The 22,227-nt window shown below is 35.7% G+C and overlaps 1 protein-coding gene across 2 annotated transcripts in view; it reads right to left on the minus strand.

The window, feature by feature from the left end:
- Positions 1-22,227, minus strand: part of AP3B1 (adaptor-related protein complex 3, beta 1 subunit) — a 236,718-nt gene that overhangs the window by 183,180 nt on the left and 31,311 nt on the right. Inside the window, exons 2-3 of one of the 2 annotated variants that reach the window (XM_010847633.1) lie at positions 10,682-10,753; positions 10,151-10,225 (exon numbers count right to left, since the gene is read on the minus strand). In XM_010847633.1, coding sequence (XP_010845935.1) covers positions 10,151-10,225; positions 10,682-10,684 — 78 coding nt within the window. In that variant the 5' untranslated portion in view covers positions 10,685-10,753. The remainder of the gene's footprint in view (positions 1-10,150; positions 10,226-10,681; positions 10,754-22,227) is intronic. The other variant, XM_010847632.1, reaches the window with a different exon arrangement.

Raw genomic sequence — 22,227 nt, forward strand, 5'->3', positions numbered from 1 at the left:
AGCCAGCTCTTAAAGCTGAATTATGAACTCCAAAATATATCTAGCATATATACTGGCAACACTGAAACGTTCAAACCACAGCTGAGCTAGAAGGCTTGCTATAATTACTCACCATTGGAGAAGGATTTTTATGACTGTTATAGCAAAAAGCATAACAATATTAAATCACAGAAGGTTGCAAAACACTAAATTTGTTCAAGTTCTGTTATAAGAATCAATCAATATTGACCACAAGAGGCCTATGCACTGACTGGCTGTAGGTGTGCAGAGAAAGCCTACTTTCCCTGAAACCATTCTGTGACCAGAAATGGGAGTACTTAAAGCTTCGTGACTACTCCATTCTCTGATCAGTTACTTTCATTCAATGTTACAATACTCCTTGCTGTAAAGCTAATCACAGCAGAGCCCAAGTAGGCTGGAAGAACACAGGCAGATCTGTTTAATTAGCTTATCAATACTAGTGCATCAAACTTCATGAGTTATTGACTAAACCTTTGATTATTTCTGTAGTATAACCACTGATTGCTTACTAGGTCACTTTTGGTATCATTTGACATCGAATGGCTTATGACGTACAGCTCAACTGTGTGTCTAAGGCAGCATGTACTTGTAAAAATGAAATTTTGTACTTGATAGCAATGAAACATCCATTTTCTGAACATAAATTTTAAGCAGCTTAGGTCAGTTTTTCCACATTAGAGGATTAAGCCTGTTTCCAAAAACTAACAGCATTTTAAGAGCAAAACAAACCTAGAACAAACAGATCAATACAGTAGTCCCCCTCTACCTGTGAGGGGTATGTTCCAAGACCCCCAGGAGATGCCTGAAACTATAGATGGTACTAAATTTCATACATATTCTATTTTTTCCATAAAGTTTAATTTATAAATTAGCCACAGTATGAGGCTAACAATAACTAATAATAAAGGGAACAGTGTAACAATATACTGTAATGGAAGCTGTGTGAATCTGATCCCTCTCACTTACTGGACTGCACCTACCCTTCTTTTTGTGGTGATGGGAGATGATGAAATACCTATGTGTAAGATGAAGTCAGGTGAATGAAGCTGGCACTGTGATACAGGGTCAGGCTGCTATTGACCTTCTGATGGTGCATCAGAAAGAGGGTCATCCGCTATGGGTGATCCTGGGATTACCGAGCACGACAATGTTGATGGTTAGATGTTAGGAGCAGATGTCATCAATGGTTGGGGACCCCAGAGAGAATGGCACAAAATTTCATCACACTAGTGGGAGAAGACAATGGCACACCACTCCAGTACTGTTGCCCGGAAAATCCCATGGATGGAGGACCCTGGTAAGCTGCAGTCCATGGGGTCGCTAAGAGTCGGACACGACTGAGCGACTTCACTTTCACTTTCCATTTTCATGCATTGGAGAAAGAAATGGCAACCCACTCCAGTGTTCTTGCCTGGAGAATCCCAGGGACGGGGGAGCCTGGTGGGCTGCAGTCCATGGGGTTGCACAGAGTCGGACACGACTGAAGCGACTTAGCAGCAGCAGCATGTGTTATAGTGAGCAATTTAAAACTTATGAACTGTTTATTTCTAGAATTTTCCATTTAATATTTTTGGACTGCAGCTAACCATGGGTAACTGAAATCATGGAAAGTGAAACCATGGGGGAGAGGCAGAATTATATTTATAGGGACATTTCTGTTACAAATATTAGACAGCATATCAGAATCTAATTGTAAAGGTTAAAAATGAATAGAAAAGTTCTACTCTTGATAACTGAACATTACAAATAGCTAACAGTACAGAATTTTCTATTTAAAACAAGAATCCTGGAAGTCCAGGAGGAACAAGTTACAGCATAACTTATTATCAATATCCAAGGACGTGGTCATTTCTAGCCATATCTAAAACAAAAAATTTATATACCCAAATGGGCCAAAGACCTAAACAGACATTTCTCCAAAGAAGACATACAGATGGTCAGCGGGTGCACAGAACAGTGTTCAACATCACTAAACATTAGAGAAATGAAAATCAAAACTACAATGAGGTATCACCTCACTCTGATCAGAATAGCCATCACTTAAAAAAAAAAAAACCTACAAATAACAAATGCTGGAGAGTGTATGGAGGAAAGGGACCCCTCTTACACTGCTGGTGGGAATGTAAACTGGTGCAACCACTATGGAAAACAGTACAAAGTTTCCTCAAAACACTAAAAAAACATTGCCGTATTACGCAGAAATCGCACTCCTGGGCCTATACCCTGACAAAACCGTCATTTGAAAAGATACATGCATCCCTATGTTTTCAGTAGCACGATTCCCAATAGCCAAAACATGGAAACCACCTAAATGTCCATCAACAAATGAATGAACAAACAAGATGTGGTACATATATACAATGGAATACTTGTTGCTGTTCAGTTGCTAAGTTGTGTCCAAATCTTTGCGACCCCATGGACTGCAGCACTCCAGGCTTCCCTGTCTTACACTATCTCCAGAGTGTGCTCAGATTCATGTTCACTGAGTCAGTGATGCTACCTAACCATCACATCCTCTGCCACCCTCTTCTTTTGCCTTCAATCCTTCCCAGCCGTAGGGGTCTTTTCCAATGAGTCGGCTCTGTGCATCACGTGGCCAAAGTACTGGAGCTTCAGCTTCAGCACCAGTCCTTCCAATGAATATTCAGGGTTGATTTCCTTTAGGATGGACTGGTTTGATCTCCTTCCTGTCCAAGATTCTCAAGAATCTTCACCAGCACCACAGTTCAAAAACATCAATTCTTCGGGGCTCTACTTTCTTTATGGTCAAACTCCCACATCCATACATAACTACTGGAAAAACAACAGCTATGACTATACGGACCTTTGTCAGCAAAGTGATGTCTCTGCTTTTTTATATGCTGTCTAGGTTTATCATAGCTTTCCTTACAAAGAGCAAGCATCTTTTAATTTTGCCCCTGCATTCTCCATCCACAGTAATTTTGGAGCCCAAGAAAATAAAATCTGTCACTGCTTTCACAATGGAATACTACTCCTTAAGTATAAGATAATACTTAAGAATGAGATAATGCCATTTACTGATTCAATGGGCTTGAACGTTGAGCGAACTCCAGCAGATGGTGAAGGACAGGGAGGCCTGACTTGCTGTAGTTCATGGAGCTGCAGAGAGCAGGACACAACTCAGTGACTGAACAATGGCAACAGCAGCATTCACAGCAACATGGATGGAGCTGGCAATCATCCTACTCAGAGAAGCAAGTCAGGAAAAAGGATAAATATGGTACAATATCACTTGCGTGTGGCACAAATGAATTTATCCAGGGAACAGAGAGTCACAGACACAGAGAACAGCCCTGTGGTTGCCAAGGGGGAGACGGGGCTGGGGAAAGGATTAGAGATACAAACTGTTATACAGAATGGATAAGTAACAGGGTCCTGCTGCAGAGCACACAGAACTACATTCACTATCCTGTGAAAACCCATAATGGAAAAGAATATAAAAAACAATGTATACATATAACTGAATCACTTTGCTGTACAGCAGAAACTGATACAGCAGTGTAAATCAACTCTCCTTCAATACAATAGAGTTAAAACAAATTTATACCAATGCCAGATACCTCCCAAAGGATAGCTAATACCAGATGATGATAAAAGGTCAAAGAAACTGAAGAAAAAGGAGGAAGGATTCAAACAGGAAGAATGGCTTTAAAAGGGGAATGACCTAAAATGGTTTCTGAAGCCAAGCTGCCTGGCTCTGGATTCTGACTGCCAGGCACTAGTGTGTGACCTTGCTCACGTAACCTAATCTCTCTGCTACTCTGTCCTCATAATGAAAATACGGAAAATGAAAGAACCAGCTTCACAGGGCTGTTTGCGAGCATAAAGTGAGTTGTTATATGTAAGGCACTAAGACAAGCTTTACCTACAGCTCACAACTTTTCTAAGTGAAAGCCTGATTTTTTTCCCCAGCTACTTAAACTCTTGGACCAGAAATCATAAAACTAATGTACATATCAAATTAGGAGCTCAGACAGCTCAGATGGCATTGTCATACCACAAAAACAGTTTAATTAAATTATCAATTCAGAATTATACATCGTAACAAGCTCATAAATTGTACTTAATAAGTATCTACTAAACTAATCATAAGTAAACTTTGAAAATATTGTAAGATTACATGCTCAGTCTAGATTTATCCCATTAATTAGAATCAGTTCATCAACTTAAGTCCAATATTAATTTATCCTAGTTCTTCAGTTGGCAACAAGTATACAAGTGTTTCGATTTTAATTTACTCAAGTTAGTCAAGTTCATTCTACGATGCCTATTCATTTGTGCACAAAATTCATCTATCTGAAATATGTATTGTACTTACTATCTAATAGAAAATGACATTACTTCAAAATGTATCTAAAAATCAGGTTTAAAATTTTTATAGAATCTTTAAATTTGTATAATATAAATTATCCTACTAAAAAATTTAAGATGACAGGAAAACATTTTATATACTGAAATGTACACTCTAAAAATTGTATAACATATACTTCACCACGCTTTTCCAGATTTCGAACATGCAAATGCAAATTATTTAAACTACTAGTTTCTCTTGTATGAGAGATTAACGCCCAATCTATTCCATAGTGTCCAAATAATAGCTAAGAGTCTACATTATATCAACATTGTGTTTGTATAACAGAAATGAGATGTGACCTGGCTGATCTGTTTGTTTCACTTAAGCAAAAAACTCTAATCATCATTCTCAGGTCATGATTAGTTTACGCACTCTATTTTTCTTGTTCCAAATTTTTCATTAGAAAATGCCTTGTTTTCCAAACTAGAAGTAATTAAGTACTGACTATAAAACTGCTAATGATATGCAGTTTACTTAATATATTCTGTAAAACCCCATCACAGAACTCGATATAAAGGATGGAAAAGAGAAAGAGAATTTTCAAGCATGTAAACCAGCTATAAATTGAAAATTCCTCATGGAAAGTAGGAAAATTTGAGAGTGATGTTTTCATTTGACTGATAACTTTCCATATTTTAGGGTTTTAAAAATATTTCCAGATTATGATATAAAGCTATAACTTAGAAATAATAACTGAGAGATCTTATTTACCCTCCCTACCTTAACCACACAGAAAATCAGGGGGAATAAAGTGAAACAAAAGTTTTCATATGTTGGACACAAGGCAGTACATTACTGTGAACCCTGCTGCTGCTGCTGCTGCTAAGTTGCTTCAGTTGTGTCCGACTCTGTGCGACCCCAAAGACGGCAGCCCACCAGGCTCCCCCGTCCCTGGGATTCTCCAGGCAAGAACACTGGAGTGGGTTGCCATTTCCTTCTCTAATGCATGAAAGTGAAAAGTGAAAGGGAAGTCGCTCAGTCGTGTCCGACTCTTCTCGAGCCCATGGACTGCAGCCCACCAGGCTCCTCCGTCCATGGGATTTTCCAGGCAAGAGTACTGGAGTGGGGTGCCATTGCCTTCTCCGACTGTGAAGCCTGAGAAAGGGGAAAAAGTCAAGGGAGCAACTCAAACAGAATCCAGAAAACTCACTGTGCCTCACTGTGCTGAGGAGACAGTGATCAAAGTTCACACAGGCCAAGGGTGCCTGAGTTTGCAAAGCAGAATACCAAAGAGGAGGGAACTTCAGAGAGAGAAAGAACGCACTCTGGAGAGGAACATCAAACTGTGGGTTAGCACGGTCTTGCACATACGATGCAACTATCTGAAGCCAGACCAGAAAAACACAGGGAAGCAGCAGGCACAACAGACACCAAAGATCACAAAAAGCAAGGAAAAGCTCATGTTCTCACCAGCCAGAGAGAAAATATCTCATAAATACACCTATGACTGAGCAGAATCCTAAGGTACTGCTTTAGTAGTGGGCCTACATCAGTCTAGCCTAAAGGTGTTTCTGTATCTTTTAGTAAACATTGAAAGTATGCTTTGACAAGTATCCTCCAATTAAAAATTTAAAAATACAAAAAAAAAAAGAAAGGATAAGGTGGTAAGAAATTCGTATTTAGTGGACTAGCTCGGAGATCTGATACAGCTACTGACTGTTTCTCAGAGAACCTAAGCAGTTAAAATAAAACAGTATAAAATATCCAAAACAAGTATGCTTTGAAATAATCAAATGATCCACATAAACTTAACTGTGCATCACAAGAAAACTCAACGCAATTTAAACAAAAATCAGGACAGTATGAATCATAACTGTGAGAAAAATCAGTCTCCAGAAAAAGACTTAAAACGACAGAAATGACAGAACTAGCAGAGGGATGTTACAACTATTATAGATATGCTCCATATGGCCAACAAGGTAGACAAAAATATGAATATGCTGAAGCGATAACTGGAGGATATAAAAACGATCTCATTAAACATGTAGAAATGAAAAATACAGTAGCTGGTAAGATAACTATACTGCAGGGGAGTCACAACAGCTAGACACTACAAAAGGCAAGATGGGTTAGCCTGAGCACTTCTCAAGTGAAGCACAGGGAGAAAAGACTGAAAAAGGGACCTGTGCAACACTACCAATTAGTGTACTGTATGTCTGCTTGAAATACCAGAAGGAACGAAGACAGAAAAGACATATTTTTGAAAAACTAATGTCTGAAATGTTTATCAATTTTAAGAAAATTATAAACCCACACGAGTTAGAAGCTCAACAAACCCCAAGCAGAATAAGCATGAAGAAAAATATGACAAGGTATACCACAGTAAAACTGAAAACCAGTGATAAACAGAAAAATCTTAAAATCAACAGAGGAAAGAAAAGATAGCTTACACAGAGAGAGAAGAGTGACAAGACACTTGGCATAAGAAGCCGTGTAGGTCAGAAAACAATAAAATATTTTTTAAATACTAAAAGAAAAAGACAGTAAAGAACACAGAAATATACATTTTACTCAGCAAAGATGTTTTCAAATTGTATACAAAAGAAGAGAAAGACTTTTTTAAACAAAAGCTGAGAAAACTCATCAGCAGCAAAACAAAACATTAAAGAAATTCCTCTAGTCATTCAGGGAAAAAAATCCAGTCATTCATGGACTTACATGAAGGAATCAAAAGGGACATGAATGGTAAACACAGAAGGACAAATAAAAGACTTTGGAGGGTGGGAAGAGGAGCTCATTTTTAAATCTCTTTAATAGATATATGGACTTGTGGTAATTTTGGAATAAAACCCCAGCAGAACAATCTCCCACATACAATTAAAAAACCTAGACATAATACAAAAAGCACTAAAATCCCTGGCAATGAAACAGAAACAAACAGATTCTTCTGGTATAGAGTATGTGCAAAGATGGTAAGAAAAAGAGCTGCATGAACTAACGTCCCCATTTCCATGGTTTTCTGCTGAGGCTAAGTGAACAGTCAAGAAGTACAGGTGGAGGCACTGATGGATAAACCAGTCTCTCTGACAGAACCCAAAAGTGAACACAGCAACACCATGGCCACTGAAGACAACAGGGGAATCCATAAAGTAGAGCCCGGAGATGGGCTCTTAAGCAGTCTCTAGCCACATCTCTGACTAACTTCTGAACCATGGAAGCTCAGAACAGACTCAAAGCAGCTCAGCAAAAGACAAAACATATGAGATTAAGCTGCTGCCTATGCAAGAGAATTTGAAATCTGAATCTAGGCAAAATAACTGCCTTCTAAAACAAAAACATCACCTATAGAATATAAAAGGATGCAGAATCTACATAATTTAATATTCATTATTTCAAAAGAAACAACCTAAATTACCCAACATAAGAAAAAGTAAAACAATGGAACATAAGCACACAAGAAAAGGAAATCAACGAATAAAAGCCTGAGGAAATGATACTGGAACTAGCAGACAAGGATTTTAGAGCTGGTGTTACACTTATTCTTAAGAAAAAGAAAATGTGCTCTCCATTAATATAGGATATAGGAAACTGCAGCAAGGAAACAAAGGATATAAAGGGATAAACTGAAATTCTAAAATGAAAAAATAGTTTTAATACTTTTAATATCTTAATTTCTAAAGTAAAAATGAATGTACTTAATTAAATGGAGTGAACAGAAGAATGGTAAGCAAACTCAAAAATAGATGAGTAAGAATTATATAAAGAATAAGAAAAAAATCTAAAAAAACCAACAAAGTTCCATACATTCTCAGATAAAAATTAAACAACATAACATATATGCAATTTTAATACCAGAAACAGAAAAAAGAAGAGGGCAAATATTACCTGAAGAAATAATCGCCCCAAATTTTCCACTTTTGATCAAAGACAGGAACTTACAAGACTAAGGTGCTCAACACACACCAACCAAATGAACACGAATAAAATCACACCAAGGCACAGTACAGTCAGATTACTCAGAGCCAAAGATAAAGAGCAAAAAATGAAAGCATCAAGAGGAAAATTACAAATTATACAGGAAGATCAATGATCCAGTCATCAGAAACTTTACATAAGAAAGTATGGACAGCAAAAGAATCTTCAAAGCATCTTTGTGTTGAAACAAAAACAAACTATTAACCCAGAAGTCTACAACCAGTGAAACAATTCTTCAGGAATGAAGGCAAAATGCAAACATTTTCAGATAAAAGTAAGAGAATTCATTGCTAGCAGACCTCCACTACAGAAAAAGCCAACAGAAATTCTTCAGGCAGGATGATCTTGATACTGACAGAAATGTGAATCCTTAGAACTCAAAGAGAACATTGGATATGATAAATATCTGAATAAATGATTAATACTTTTTTCTGTTTTTTTCTTTTAATTCCTTTATATCACATAAGTATTTAAAGGAAAAACTTCACTGTCTTATGATGTTTTTAACTTATATAAACCTGGTAAGTTAATAACTAAAACTTAAAAGACAATAGGGATATGGATATATACAGTTGCAAGATTTCTATACTTTATGTGAAGAAGTGCAACATTAAACATAACTGGACTGTGAAAAGCTAAGTGGATACAGCAAACACTAAGAAAAAAAAATACAAAGTATGGGTTAAAAATAAAAACAAGAAAAATTTAACTGTCATTTCTTCCATTAAAAAAGAGGAAAAGAAGAAGAGAGAAAAAAAAAAAAACAAAGGAAACCAAAAAAAAGAAATGGTATAATAGTACACTCAAATTCAACAACATCAATAAATACATCAAGTGTTAACAAAATAAACACTCCTATTACAAAACCGAGATGGAACTCCCCTGGTGCTACAGTGCCTAAGAATCCACCTGCCAGTGCAGGGGACATAGGTTCAGTCTCTGGTCTGGGAAGATTGCACATGTCACAGGGCAACTAAACTTGTGACCACATCTGTAATACTGAAGCCCGTGCGCCCTACAGCCTGTGCTCTGCAACAAGAAAAGCCACTGCAATGAGAAGCCCACAAACCCCAACTAGAGAACAGCCTGTCTAACACAACTAGAGAAAGCCCATACAGAGCAACAAAGAACTAGGACAGCCAAAAACAAATAAATTAATTAAAAAAACAAAAACAAAAAAACATACCATTTGCTCAGATCAATCTCTATTTCTCTTCATTGAACTTTTCAATCCTACTCATCTTTCTCAACAGTTTCTACATGGGCTCATTCTGTTTTTCTTTCACACTCTATCAGTCTCATATTAGTCCTTCTGATCTAATATTAATTACCTTGGCCTCAAAGTTCTGTCAATCTCTCGACAGTTATACAGAGAGACCAATAATTGAAGGCTCCCACTACATCCTGCCTTCTGCTCACCTCCTGCTACACTGAGAAAGGGTCTACCAGAACTAAGATGCTCCAGGAAAAGCACTAGATTTGGAGTCCTAACACCTGGATTCAGTCTCTGCCCTGATTAGGCCTGGACATACAGTACTTTAAAATCAAGTCCCAAGAGCAGAACTTCAACAAAACTAGCTTCTAAGAATACTTAGAAAGTTACCATCCTTAACCAAGATGAAGTAATCTCAATTTTACTTTTCACATTCTCCAGGAAAATTCCAAGCTAAGATTATGTCTACTTTATATTCAATTCCACCTATTAAGATTATGGACATTTTATTTGTATCAAAAATCTAGTGACACTTAAATATCTTATGTTGTATTTCAAAGTAACTGAAAAGTATATGATTCTATCACAACAAAAGGAATCATGAAAATTATGAATCAAAACAGTACCTCAATATTTTTACTGGCCACATTCTTCACAACAGCAGGAAATAGTTCAGATGCATTTTTCCCTTTTGCAATCATCTGAGGAATAAAAGTAGAATATAAGAGCTCAAACTTTTAAAAAATTAGTCATTTGAAAACAAAACATAAATTCTACATACATATAATATTTAGAAGATAAGCTACAGAAACAAGTTAAGCTATAGAATTAACAAGCTTAACTCTTTTTGAGTCATCTTACTTAGCCCAACTATCTGCACCAAAGAACAATCTCTTGTGAATCAATATAAATACACAAATACATAGACATATTAGGGAAGAAACACAGTAATTTAAGACATACAATATTTATAATAGATTTCTATGGTTAATGGCATTATAAACATTTTCAAATATTTGTACTCTAACAAGTTTTTACATTAAAGATATAATACATTTACAGTGGGGTGGGGGTGGAGAATAAATGTTATTCTAAACAAACTACAGTCATTCTTTCTCCCTTTTTTTTTTTTAAATAGATTCCCCTACTTCTCCAACCATTTTCTTCAAAGCTCCCTTCACGAGGTCCTCTTCCTTTCCTCATTAAAGTTAGGTGTACCACCATATTTTCTAAGAGAAAAAACAAGATTCAATTCACCCTCCTGCGTTAACTTCTAATTTTTTACAAAGATCTTTGCTATATACCATATCTAAGGATAAAAGGATATAAGGTGTTTAGTTTTATAAATTTACAAAAACATTTTATAAATACTATGTGACATTTTAAACAATATTAATCTCAGTTAATAATCTCTCAGAAGATTTTCTACATGACAGCTTTAGAAAACTCTATTATAAGCTAATCTTCATTTTCTATTTCTTTACCTGTGAAATTTCTTGTTTTGTGAAACCTTCTGAGGATTAAAGAAGGTTCATAAAGTGGTGCAGCTAAAGTATTTTTATGCGATTTTTACAATTTTCTTATCTGTAAAATAAGGAGAGAGGGATTCATGTTCTCTAAGATCCCTTCTTTCAGTCATTCAATAATTACCTAAGTCAGATATCCTCTTCTATGATACCCTATTCCAAGGCTTCCCCAACTTTAGTCTACAGAATGCTATTCAAAAAGATGTTACTACATGAAGGAGAAAAAAAATCCGAGAGTCAAATACATTCAACAAACATTCGCCAAGAGAACATTACATGCCAGGAACTATTCTAGGCCTTGGGGGTAAAACCGTGAACAATACAAAGTCTTTACCCACTGGATTGTTCACAAGTGCTCAGTTGTGTCTGTCTCTGTGCGACCCCGTGGACTGCGGTCTGCCAGGCTCCTCTGTTCATGGGATTTTGCAGGCAAGAATACTGGAATGGGTAGCCATTTCCTCTTCCAGGGGATCTCCCTGATCCAGGAATTGAACCTGAATCTCCTGCATGGCAGGCAGATTCTTTACCTCTCAGTCAGCAGGGAAGCCCCTCACCCATCTGAGCTTACTTCTAATGGGGGTGAGGGACAAAAAACAATGCGAGGATAACAGTGCTATGGAAAGTTAAAGCACTGCAGGAGAAACCAAAGTGCCAGGGTTAGGAGTGGGAGTTGTTCTTTTGTGTTTTGGTTAGTTTTTGCATGGTATATATTTTTCCATCTTTCTATTCTTTATCTTTACATTAAGAGTGGATTTTTCCTAGAGAACATATGGTTCCATCTTGACACTTTGATCCAATATGACCGTCTCTTTTCATTGGTGACATGAGATGAGTACTGATGCACTTAGATTCAGCTCTACCACTTTATTCATCATTCCTTATTCCCTGTGCTTGTTTTGTCCTGACTGCCATTACTCTCATGATTCAGACATTTTTTTTGGTATCCAATAACCTAACTTATATTTTTATTTTTATATTGACTATTTGGCAATTAACTTTTTGTATAATTTTTATTGGTTCTTCTAGAAATTATGAGATAATTACAAAGATGCACAAACATAGTTTACAGATACATAGATAAGTAAGTCAAAGTATGTCAAACCTTCTACGGTTATCTCAGAGTTTATATTTTATAAGTTACTAGGTTATACGAGTTCTTTATATATTCTGCAAAGTCTACATCAGCTATGATTAAAAATATTTTCTCCAGTGGGTTGCCTTCTCATATGGTTGACAGTGTCATTTGATGCACAGTTTTACGTTTTGATATAGTCTAAACGATCAATTTTTTCTTTTTGCTCACCTTTTGATGTCATATCCAAGAATCCTCTGACAAATCTCATGTCATACCCTGTGTTTTAGCTCTTACATTGAGGTCTTTGACTCATTTTTTAACTTATTCTATATATGGTATTAAGTAGGGGGTCTAAATTCATTCTCTTGCATGTGGGTTTTCAGTTTCCAAACACTATTTGGGGAGATTCTACCCCCACTGAATGGTCTTGCACCCTTGTTGAAAATAATGTGGCCACATACATGAAGTTTTTCTTTTAAGGCACTCTATGTGTGTGTATATATATATAAATAAATATATACACATTTATATATATGTCTGCCTTTAAGCTGGTACCACACATTTTTAAAAATTTAACAATATATTTTATTTAACCTTATATATCCAAAATACTAGAATTTCTTTAAAAATGTTTCACTGACTTCTAGCTCCCATGGTTTTTGATGATTTTTTTTTGTTTTGTTTTGTTCTTGATGGTTTTGATGTTGATATGGAGTTGTTCAAATTACTGTTCCCTTGTATGCAATGTATTTTTTTCCCCAAGTACTTTCTAAATTTTTTCTTTATTGATTTCCAGTTTAACTGCTATATGTTTATGAATGGTTTTCATTCAGTTTTATCCTGATTGGAGTTCAAGGAGTTTCTTTTATTTACAAACTTAAGTCATACATCAAGTCTGGGGAGTTTTCAACAAGTATGTCTTCCAAGTATTTTTCCTGCCCTAAAAAAATGTTAGATGGACATATATATTGGATATTTTTTACCATCCAACAAGACCCCAAGGTTTTGTTCCCTTCTTTTTAATCTCTATTCAACAAATTGACTACTTTCTAGTGATTTCAACTTCTGACATATCGATTCTGCTATTCAATCCAAGACATTTTTGATTCCAGATATGACACTATATCCATGCCAGAAATTTCAACAAATTTCTACATGATGTAATTAACTTGAGATATTTTGGAAAACTATTTACCTATGAGCTATTACCTGGGGAATAAGTAGACACAGGCTATCCCTTTTCCTAGAGTAACTTACGGGAGGAGAAGGGGATGACAGAGGATGAGATGGTTGGATGGTATTACGACTCGATGGACGTGAGTTTGAGTAAGCTCCCAGAGTTGGTGATGGACAGGGAGGCCTGGCGTGCTACAGTCCATGGGGTCACAAAGAGTCAGACATGACTGAGCAAGTGAACTAAACTGAGAGTAACTTACCATCCAATCATAAGTGGCTTTAATATTTCTCACTACTGAAGTATAGAACAAGAGAAATATTTAGGTATTTACCCATCTTTTTGTTAGTTTTTCCTTTTTATTTAAAAAATTCCAGATTTATTGATATACTGACATAACTAAGATCAAGGTGTATAATGTGATGATTTGACTCATGTATATACTGCAAACTGGTACCACAATAAGGTTAGTTAGCACCTCTATCTATCACCATAAAAAAATTATGTTTCTTTTTGTGGTGATAGATCTACTCTCTTAACCACTTTCAGCTCTCACAAATGAGAGCATTCAGGAGCTTGCCTTTTTATACAGTATGTTACAGTTCACAAAAGACAGCAGTTGTTTTTGTTTTGTTTTTACTTCTTACATTTTCTTTACTACACTTTAACTAACTAAAAAGGATAATAACATGATCAAAAACATCATTTAAAAGCCTCTCAGACTCTATGGTAGGCAGCTTGAGACAGTTTCCAGTCATCCCTACCCACAGTATACACACTCTCATTAACTACTCTTATTGAATACAGACTAGACCTAGTAACTTTTTTTAAAAAAACTTTTTATTTTATATTGGAGTATAGCTGATTAACAATGCTGTGATAATTTCAGGTGGACAGCAAACAGACTCAGCTATACATGTATACATTCACTTCCCAACTCCCCTCCCATCCAGACTGCCATGTAACACTGGAGCACAGCTCCCTGTGCTATACAGTAGGACCTTGTTGGTTATTCATTTTAAATACAGCAGTGTTGGTACCACACATTTTGATTACTGTAGCTCTGTAGTAAGTTTTGAAATCAGAAAGTGTGAGACTTCTAAACTTTATTCTTCTTTTTCAAGACTGTTTTGGCCAAGGACTTCGGTCTAGTGGTTAAGAATCCACTGTGCAATGAAGGGGACTTGAGTTTGTCCCTGGCCAGGGAATTAAGATCCCACATACTGAGGAGCAACTAAACTGCAAACCACAAAAGAGAGTCCATGTGTCGTAATGGAAGATCCCACATGACGCAACTAAGACCCAATGCAGTCAAATAAATAAATATGCACGCGCGTGTGTGTGCATGTGTGTGTGTACAGATTTTTTTTTTTCTTTTGGAAAAAACATCCCTGGGATTTTGATACGAACTGCACTGAGTATGTAGATAACTTTGGGGATATTGGTATTTCAATAAGAATTCCAATCAATGAACATGGGATATTTTTCCATTTATCTGTGTCTTAATTTCTTTTAGCAACATTTTAGTTTTCAAGGTACAAATACTTTGTTTCCTTGGGTAAGTCTATTCCTAAGTATTTTATTCATTTGGATACTACCATAAATAAGACTGCCTTCATAACTTCTTTTTAGGACTGGTGATTGTTACTGTATGGAAACACAACTAATTTTTATGTGTTAATTTTCTATCCTGCAACTTTGTTGAATTTGATTATTAGTTCTAAAAGATTTTTTGTGGCATCTTTAGGTTTTCTAAATATAAAATCATGGTGTCTTCAAACAAAGATAATTTTGCTTCTTTTCCAATTTGGATATCTTTTATTTCTTTTTCATGCCTAATTGTCATGGCTAAAACTTCCATTACTGTGCTGAACAGAAGTGGGGAAAGTAGGCAGTCTCGTTTTGTTCCTGATCTTAGAGGGAAAGCTTTCAGTCTTTTACCACTGAGTATGAAGTTAGTTGTGAACTTTTCTTTAAAACACTTTAAAACACGGAGGTAGTTTTTTTATTACTAGTTTGGTGAGTGATTTATCATAAAAGGTGCTGAATTCTGTCAAATGCTTTTTCTGTATCAATTAAAATAATCTTATTTTTTCCCCTTCTTTCTGTTAAAGTCCAACCGAATACCATGTAACATGTATGGCTAAGAAATAATTTATATCGGGAGGAGGGAGGAGGGTTCAGGATGGGGAACACATGTATACCTGTGGCAGATTCATTTTGATATTTGGCAAAACTAATACAATTATGTAAAGTTTAAAAATAAAATAAAATTTTTAAAAAAAAAGGAAATAATTTATATCAATAGCTCCAATTAGAAATTTGAAGAATTTTATCCATCAAAAGAAGGTTCAGATTTGCTCATTATCCCAAAAAGACAAGCAAACTAATCTGAGAAAGACCTTTAACATCCAACACTTAGTAAAAGAAAATACATCAAAGATTTCGATACACTGAAATATTCCATTCCTTCAAGGACTCGGAATAATCAACTCATCAGTATTTTAGCTAAAAAACGTATTACAAGTTCACTACATGAAGCAATACATTTCAAATTCTTAGTTCACATTTCATCAAACCAAGATAAAGTATGAATATGTGCTTTAAACATTAGACATACATTTTTAAAAAATATTAAGAAAAATAACATATGTATGTTTCAACTTGAGTCCTGCAGTGTAATAAGTGACCACAAGATTTTGAAGTAGGTAGTTTTTCTTCCCTAAGCATGCTTTGGCATACATGAGACTTTATTCAACATATGAACCATTGGAAACATTTCCCCACGATTCTAAATAAGCCTCAGGTATTACCAAAGAAAGATAATAAAATGAACTGAGACTATCATTATGGTTTCTTGCTGATAGATACTGCTCACGAGATTCTCTGTTGAACTGCAGGGCTACCGACTATGAAAGATAGTCAGATGTGCACTGCCAGCATTTTGATACATATCAGAAAGTAATGTAAAACAAATATATAACATTTAAAATTTTGGCAAATTAAAATTTAGAAATGTTTAAAGGTTTTTAACTATAAAGCTAAGGTCTTAAAACTACCCTGTATACAATTATATGAGGTGATAAAACCCCATATTCAGAGCTCATAAAATCTAAATTATGTAGAGAAATGTAAATATTGAAAATTACATTTAAAAAAATTAAGAAAATTTGAAGCCAATATAATACTCTACTAATCGGCCTCTAGCAAACTACTTCTACCCAACAGATGTTTTGAAATGATGCATAAATGTATATACATGAACATAACATTTAAAAATGATTTTTAAAGCTTCCACAAAGAAACATGGTTCTAACTAGAAATCACACTAAAAACTGGACAAAAGTAAAGATAAACAAATAATTTTTATAATACACAGTGGAAAAAATTTCAAGAAAAACAATTACTAGTTATATAATAAAAGAAAAAATTAGCAACCAATAATTGCGAGTTTAAGAGTGAAATACAAGGGGAAATATCTGACAGAGCTACTGTGCTACGGCTTTGATTTTCTATTTTCTTCTCCAAAAGTTAAGTTAGAAAAGATTTGTGGTGATGAACAATTTCTCCAAAAAGAAGCTAGGTGAATTAATTTTGGAAGCACTTCTTGAATCAGACCAACCCATGCCCTTACTGAATTTTTAATTTTGTTAGTTTAATATTAAAACAAAATTAAAAGATATCTTTCCCCATAGAACGTTAATATGTCAAAAGCTGTACTGTCCAAATGTGTTTCTTAAGCTAGTACACACTACTACTACTACTACTACTACTAGTGTTTTAAATCGGGACATGGAGTTTCTATTGTGAACATATAAGAAAAATTAATATTCTTTTTAAAGGCCTTTTTTCTTTTAACCACTCAAGAAATATTTTAATTTTATGGTTAAAGGAAAGTGATAGGTAATACCTGTCATTTTATTTTTTCTAATTACTAACAAGAGATAACTTATTTTATTTGTTGTTAGTCGTTCAGTTGTGTCTGACTCTTTGTAACCCCATGGACTGTAACTCGCCAGGCTCCTGTGTCCATGGAATTGCCAGGCAAGAATACTGGAGTGGGTAGCCTTTCCCTTTTCCAGGGGAATCTTCCTGACCCAGGGATCGAACCAGGTCTCCTGCATTGCAGTCATATTCTTAACCGTCTGAGACACAAGGGAAGTCCTTTTATTTGTTGTAGCAAATTCCTAAATGAAAACTGGGCAAATAGTATCATATATGGCCAGCTGCAACCTACTGCCTTGACCTTCATTCCTAGGGTTTCTTTGTTGCTATGACTCTTGATTAAGTGGCCTTGGGTTTACTTTTTAATTTTCCTAGTCATCAGTAAATTCACTTGTATGATATTACTGCCAAATGAGAATAGTTAAATTACTGTAAATTAATACGGATCATCAAAAAAGCGAAAGCTCCAGAAAAACACCTACTTCTGCTTTATTGCCTATGCCAAGCCTTTGACTGTGGGGACCACAACAAACTGTGTTAAATTCTTCAAGAAATGGGAATACCAGACCACCTGACCTGCCTCCTGATAAATCTGTATGCAGCTCAAGAAGCAACAGTTCGAACAGGACATGGAACAACAGACTGGTTCCAAATTGGGAAAGGAGTACATCAAGGCTGTACACTGTCACCCTGCTTATTTAACTTATAGAAGAGTACATCATGAGAAACACTGGGCTGGATGAAGCACAAGCTGGAATCAAGATTGCTGGGAGAAATATCAATAACCTCAGATATGCAGAGAGTTCCAGAAAAAATACTACTTCTGCTTTATATCTACTTCTGACACTACAGTTAAGGCAGAAAGCAAAGAACTAAAGAGCCTCTTGATGAAAGTGAAAGAGGAGAGTAAAAAAGTTGGCTTAAAACTCAACATTCAGAAAATTAAGATCATGGCATCTGGTCCCATCACTTCATGGCAAATAGATGGGGAAACAGTGACAGACTATCTTGGGGGGCTCCAAAATCACTGCAGATGGTGACTACAGCCATGAAATTAAAAGACACTTGTTCCTTGGAAGAAAAGTTATGACCAACCTAGAAAGCATATTAAAAAGCAGAGAGATTACTTTGCCAACAAAGGTCCATCTAGTCAAAGCTTTGGTTTTTCCAGTAGTCATGAATGGATGTGAGAGTTGGACCATAAAGGAAAGCTGAGCGCCGAAGAATTGATGCTTTTGAATGGTGGTGTTGGAGAAGACTCTTGAGAGTCCCTTGGACTGCAAGGAGATCCAACCAGTCCATCCTAAAGGAAATCAGTCCTGAATATTCATTGGAAGGACTGATGCTAAAGGTGAAACTCTCGAATACTTTGGACACCTGATGCGAAGAACTCACTCATTATAAAAGACCCTGATGCTGGGAAAGATTGAGGGCAGGAGGAGACGGGGACGACAGAGTATGAAATGGTTGATGTCAGAGATGGCATCACTGACTCAGTGGACATGAGTTTGAGTAAGCTCCGCGAGTTGGTGATGGACAGGTAAGCCTGGCATACTGCAGTCCATGGGGTTGCAAAGAGTCAAACATGACTGAGCAACTGAACTGAACTGAATGTGATGTAGCGTTGTGCCATGAAGAAAACCTTATATTTATAGACATTTACTTATGTTCATTGAATTTATCTTATTAAATTTCATTACCATTTAAAAAAATTGAAATACAGTATTTAATAGCAATCAAAGATATAAAATATTTAGAATAACTATTAACAAAAAAAAAAACAGAACTTAAAATTTTACACTAAAAACTATACTATAGTGTTGATAGAAATTAAAAATAACAGAAACAAGAGAGAGAATTACGATCATGGGTCATAAGACAAAATGATGTCAAAAGTCAATTGATCTATAGATTTAATGCAGTCGTATCTGACTCTCTGCGATCTCACAGACTATACAGTCCATGGAATTCTTCAGGCCAGAACACTGGAGCGGGTAGCCTTTCCCTTCTCCAGGGGATCTTCCCAACCCAGGGATCAAACCCAGGTCTCCTGCAATGCAGGCAGATTCTTTACCAGCTGAGCTACTAGGAAAGCCCAGATTTAATAAATTTCATTATAAATCCCAGTAAGATCAGTCCTGGGTGTTCACTGGAAGGACTGATGCTAAAGCTGAAACTCCAATACTTGGCCACCTCATGCAAAGCATTGACTCATTGGAAAAGACCCTGATGCTGGGAGGGATTGGGGGCAGGAAGAGAAGGGGACGACAGAGGATGAGATGGCTGGATGGGATCACCAACTCGATGGACATGAGTTTGAGTGAACTCCGGGAGTTGGTGATGGACAGGGAAGCCTGGTGTGCTGCGATTCATGGGGTCGCAAAGAGTCGGACACAACTGAGCGACTGAACTGAATGAACTGAACTGAAGGTTTTTTTTGGTAGAAACTGACAACCTTTCAAAATTTACAAGGAAATGCAAAGGATATAGCATAAACAAAGCTTTTTTTTTTTTAAGGAAGACTTCCAGTACTTTATTTTAAAGCTACAGAAATCAAGGGTGAGGTATTGGTAAACTGAGGGCCACAAAGACCCATGAACCAGAAGAGTTCAGAAGTGGGTCCACAAATACACAGTAAACTGATTGTCATTTGAGGTTGAAGATTTGGTTGGGAAAGGATAGTTTTTTAATAACAAACATTGAAATATTTAATAAAAATGGAGGCAAATTAGATATACATGTGTTAAAAAAACATTCGTCTCTTAATCTCACATCATACATAAGAAATAATGCAAACTAGATCTCAGACTTATACATAAAGGCTAAAAATGAGAGGGGAGATCTTTGCAATAAAGGAGCAGGCCAAGATAGCTTAAATAATAACTCATGCTCTGAATCTAATAAAAAAAACCTCAACACAAGATAAAATGAAAATTATAATACAACTTCACTTAAATATATAGATATATATCTACTTGAATTCCGCAAGAGTAAAATATTACAAATATTTCCATTAAAATCAGAAACAACACAGTGTTGTCTTCTACCATGCCTACTATTGAACATCATAGTGTAACTTAATTCACGCAAAGAGAGAAGAGAAACGAGTAAGAGATAAAAATATTTGAAAATAAATCTGTCATAACTTCTGGATAATGCAATTAACTATACAAAAATCAAGCAAAGAAACCAAAAAACTATCAGATTTAAGAAAAGTTCACTGAGAAGGTCAAATACAAGAACAGAAAAGTCATTTGTTCTCCTATACACTAGTAATAATTAATTTTGAAAATATAACGAAAGGGACCATTCATAATGGCAAACGAAACTGAAAAGTACATAAGAACGAATCTAGCAAGGAATGTTCAAGATTCCTTATGATTAGAAACTATAAGATATGAATATAATGCTACTGAAAGACAGGAAAAGAGTGGAGATGGAAATACACAAATTCCTATTACCCTAATCAAAATCCAAAAACAATTAACAGAACTTTACAATTTAATCCTAAAGTATACCTGGAAGATGAAATTTTTACTTTGTATATCTCAATATTATTTGAAAATTTACAAATACCTATTTGTGTCACTTGTCTAATAATTTTTTTCAAGGTCTATGGAGATATAATTGACATAGAATACTCTGTAAATTAAAGGTGCCAACAGGTACAAGAAAAAGATGTTGTTCAATATCAGTCATTATCAAGGAAATGTACATCAAATCTACAATGAGGTTACCACCTCAAACCTCTTAGAACTGCTATTAACAAAAAGACAAGACATAACAGGTGTTTGTGAGGATGTGGATAAAGGGAAACACTGTGCACTGCTGGTAAAGTAAACTGGTAATGTGAGCTATACCTTACATCTTTCTTACACACACACACATACATAAATGTGTCTGTGTTGTATATAAAATGGGATATTATTCAGCCATGAGAAAGGAAGAAATTCTGACATTTTTAACAATATGGATAAATCCTGAGGACATTATACAAAGTGTATACAAAGTGAAGGAATAATTTTTAATTAATAATCATTTTCCTACAGTTGTTGATCAAGTTCCAAATTTATATTTATATAAACTTCCTAATAAGAGAAAGTCTGTAACTACCAGACTAACTACTACCATAGTTATATTTATACTTCTTTATGATGTCTATTTACATGTAAATTACATTTATAACACTCAAGTAGTCTAGATTGTTGAGAATATCCATTTTATTTATCAGTTTGAAACAGGAATATAGAAAAAAACTACCAAATATATCATTTTCATATTTAGGAACTTCAATAGCATCCTCAGACTTAGTGAAATAATTGACCTTAGAGGGATGTAAAACCAAAATTCAGTGAAATAATTAAGAGTACTGCCTGCTTTATATGGCACTGCAGGACTGTATCCTGCAGGTCTGCAAGCTGAAACCAATGTAAAGCAATCTTGACAACTGGATCTGTAACTTACAAGAATTTTATAAAAAACATTTAATACTCTCTTATTACTGTCAGAAAAATATAGGTAGGAAAATGAAAAATGATAAAATTAACATTTATTTAATATACTGTACCATAAAACATCAGAGTCATTGAGAATTAACTGATCAGGAGTAGTCTGAATGGACCTGCCTTATTCTCATCATTTGAAGTATCAAGCAAGCGTCTTTAGGGCTTCCCACGTAGTGCTAGTGGTAAAGAATGTGCCCTCCAATGAAAGAGACATAAGAGACTTGGATTCAATTCCTGGGTTGGGAAAATCCCCTGCAGGAGGGCATGGCAACCCACTCCAGTATTCTTGCCTGGAGAATGCCATGGTCAGAGGAGCCTGGTGGGCTAAAGTCCATGGGGTGGCAAAGAGTTGGACACAGCTGAAGCGACTGAGCATGCGTGCATGCAAGCATCTTGTATATTCCTTGGTAAATTAATTCTAAGTCTGGATCAGCTTCCAAGGTTGTGTCCTTGGTACTTCTAATGTGGTGAATTATCT

Source organism: Bison bison, unplaced genomic scaffold (assembly GCF_000754665.1).
Source record: "Bison bison bison isolate TAMUID 2011002044 unplaced genomic scaffold, Bison_UMD1.0 scf7180017864252, whole genome shotgun sequence".
Classification (NCBI taxonomy): domain Eukaryota; kingdom Metazoa; phylum Chordata; class Mammalia; order Artiodactyla; family Bovidae; genus Bison; species Bison bison.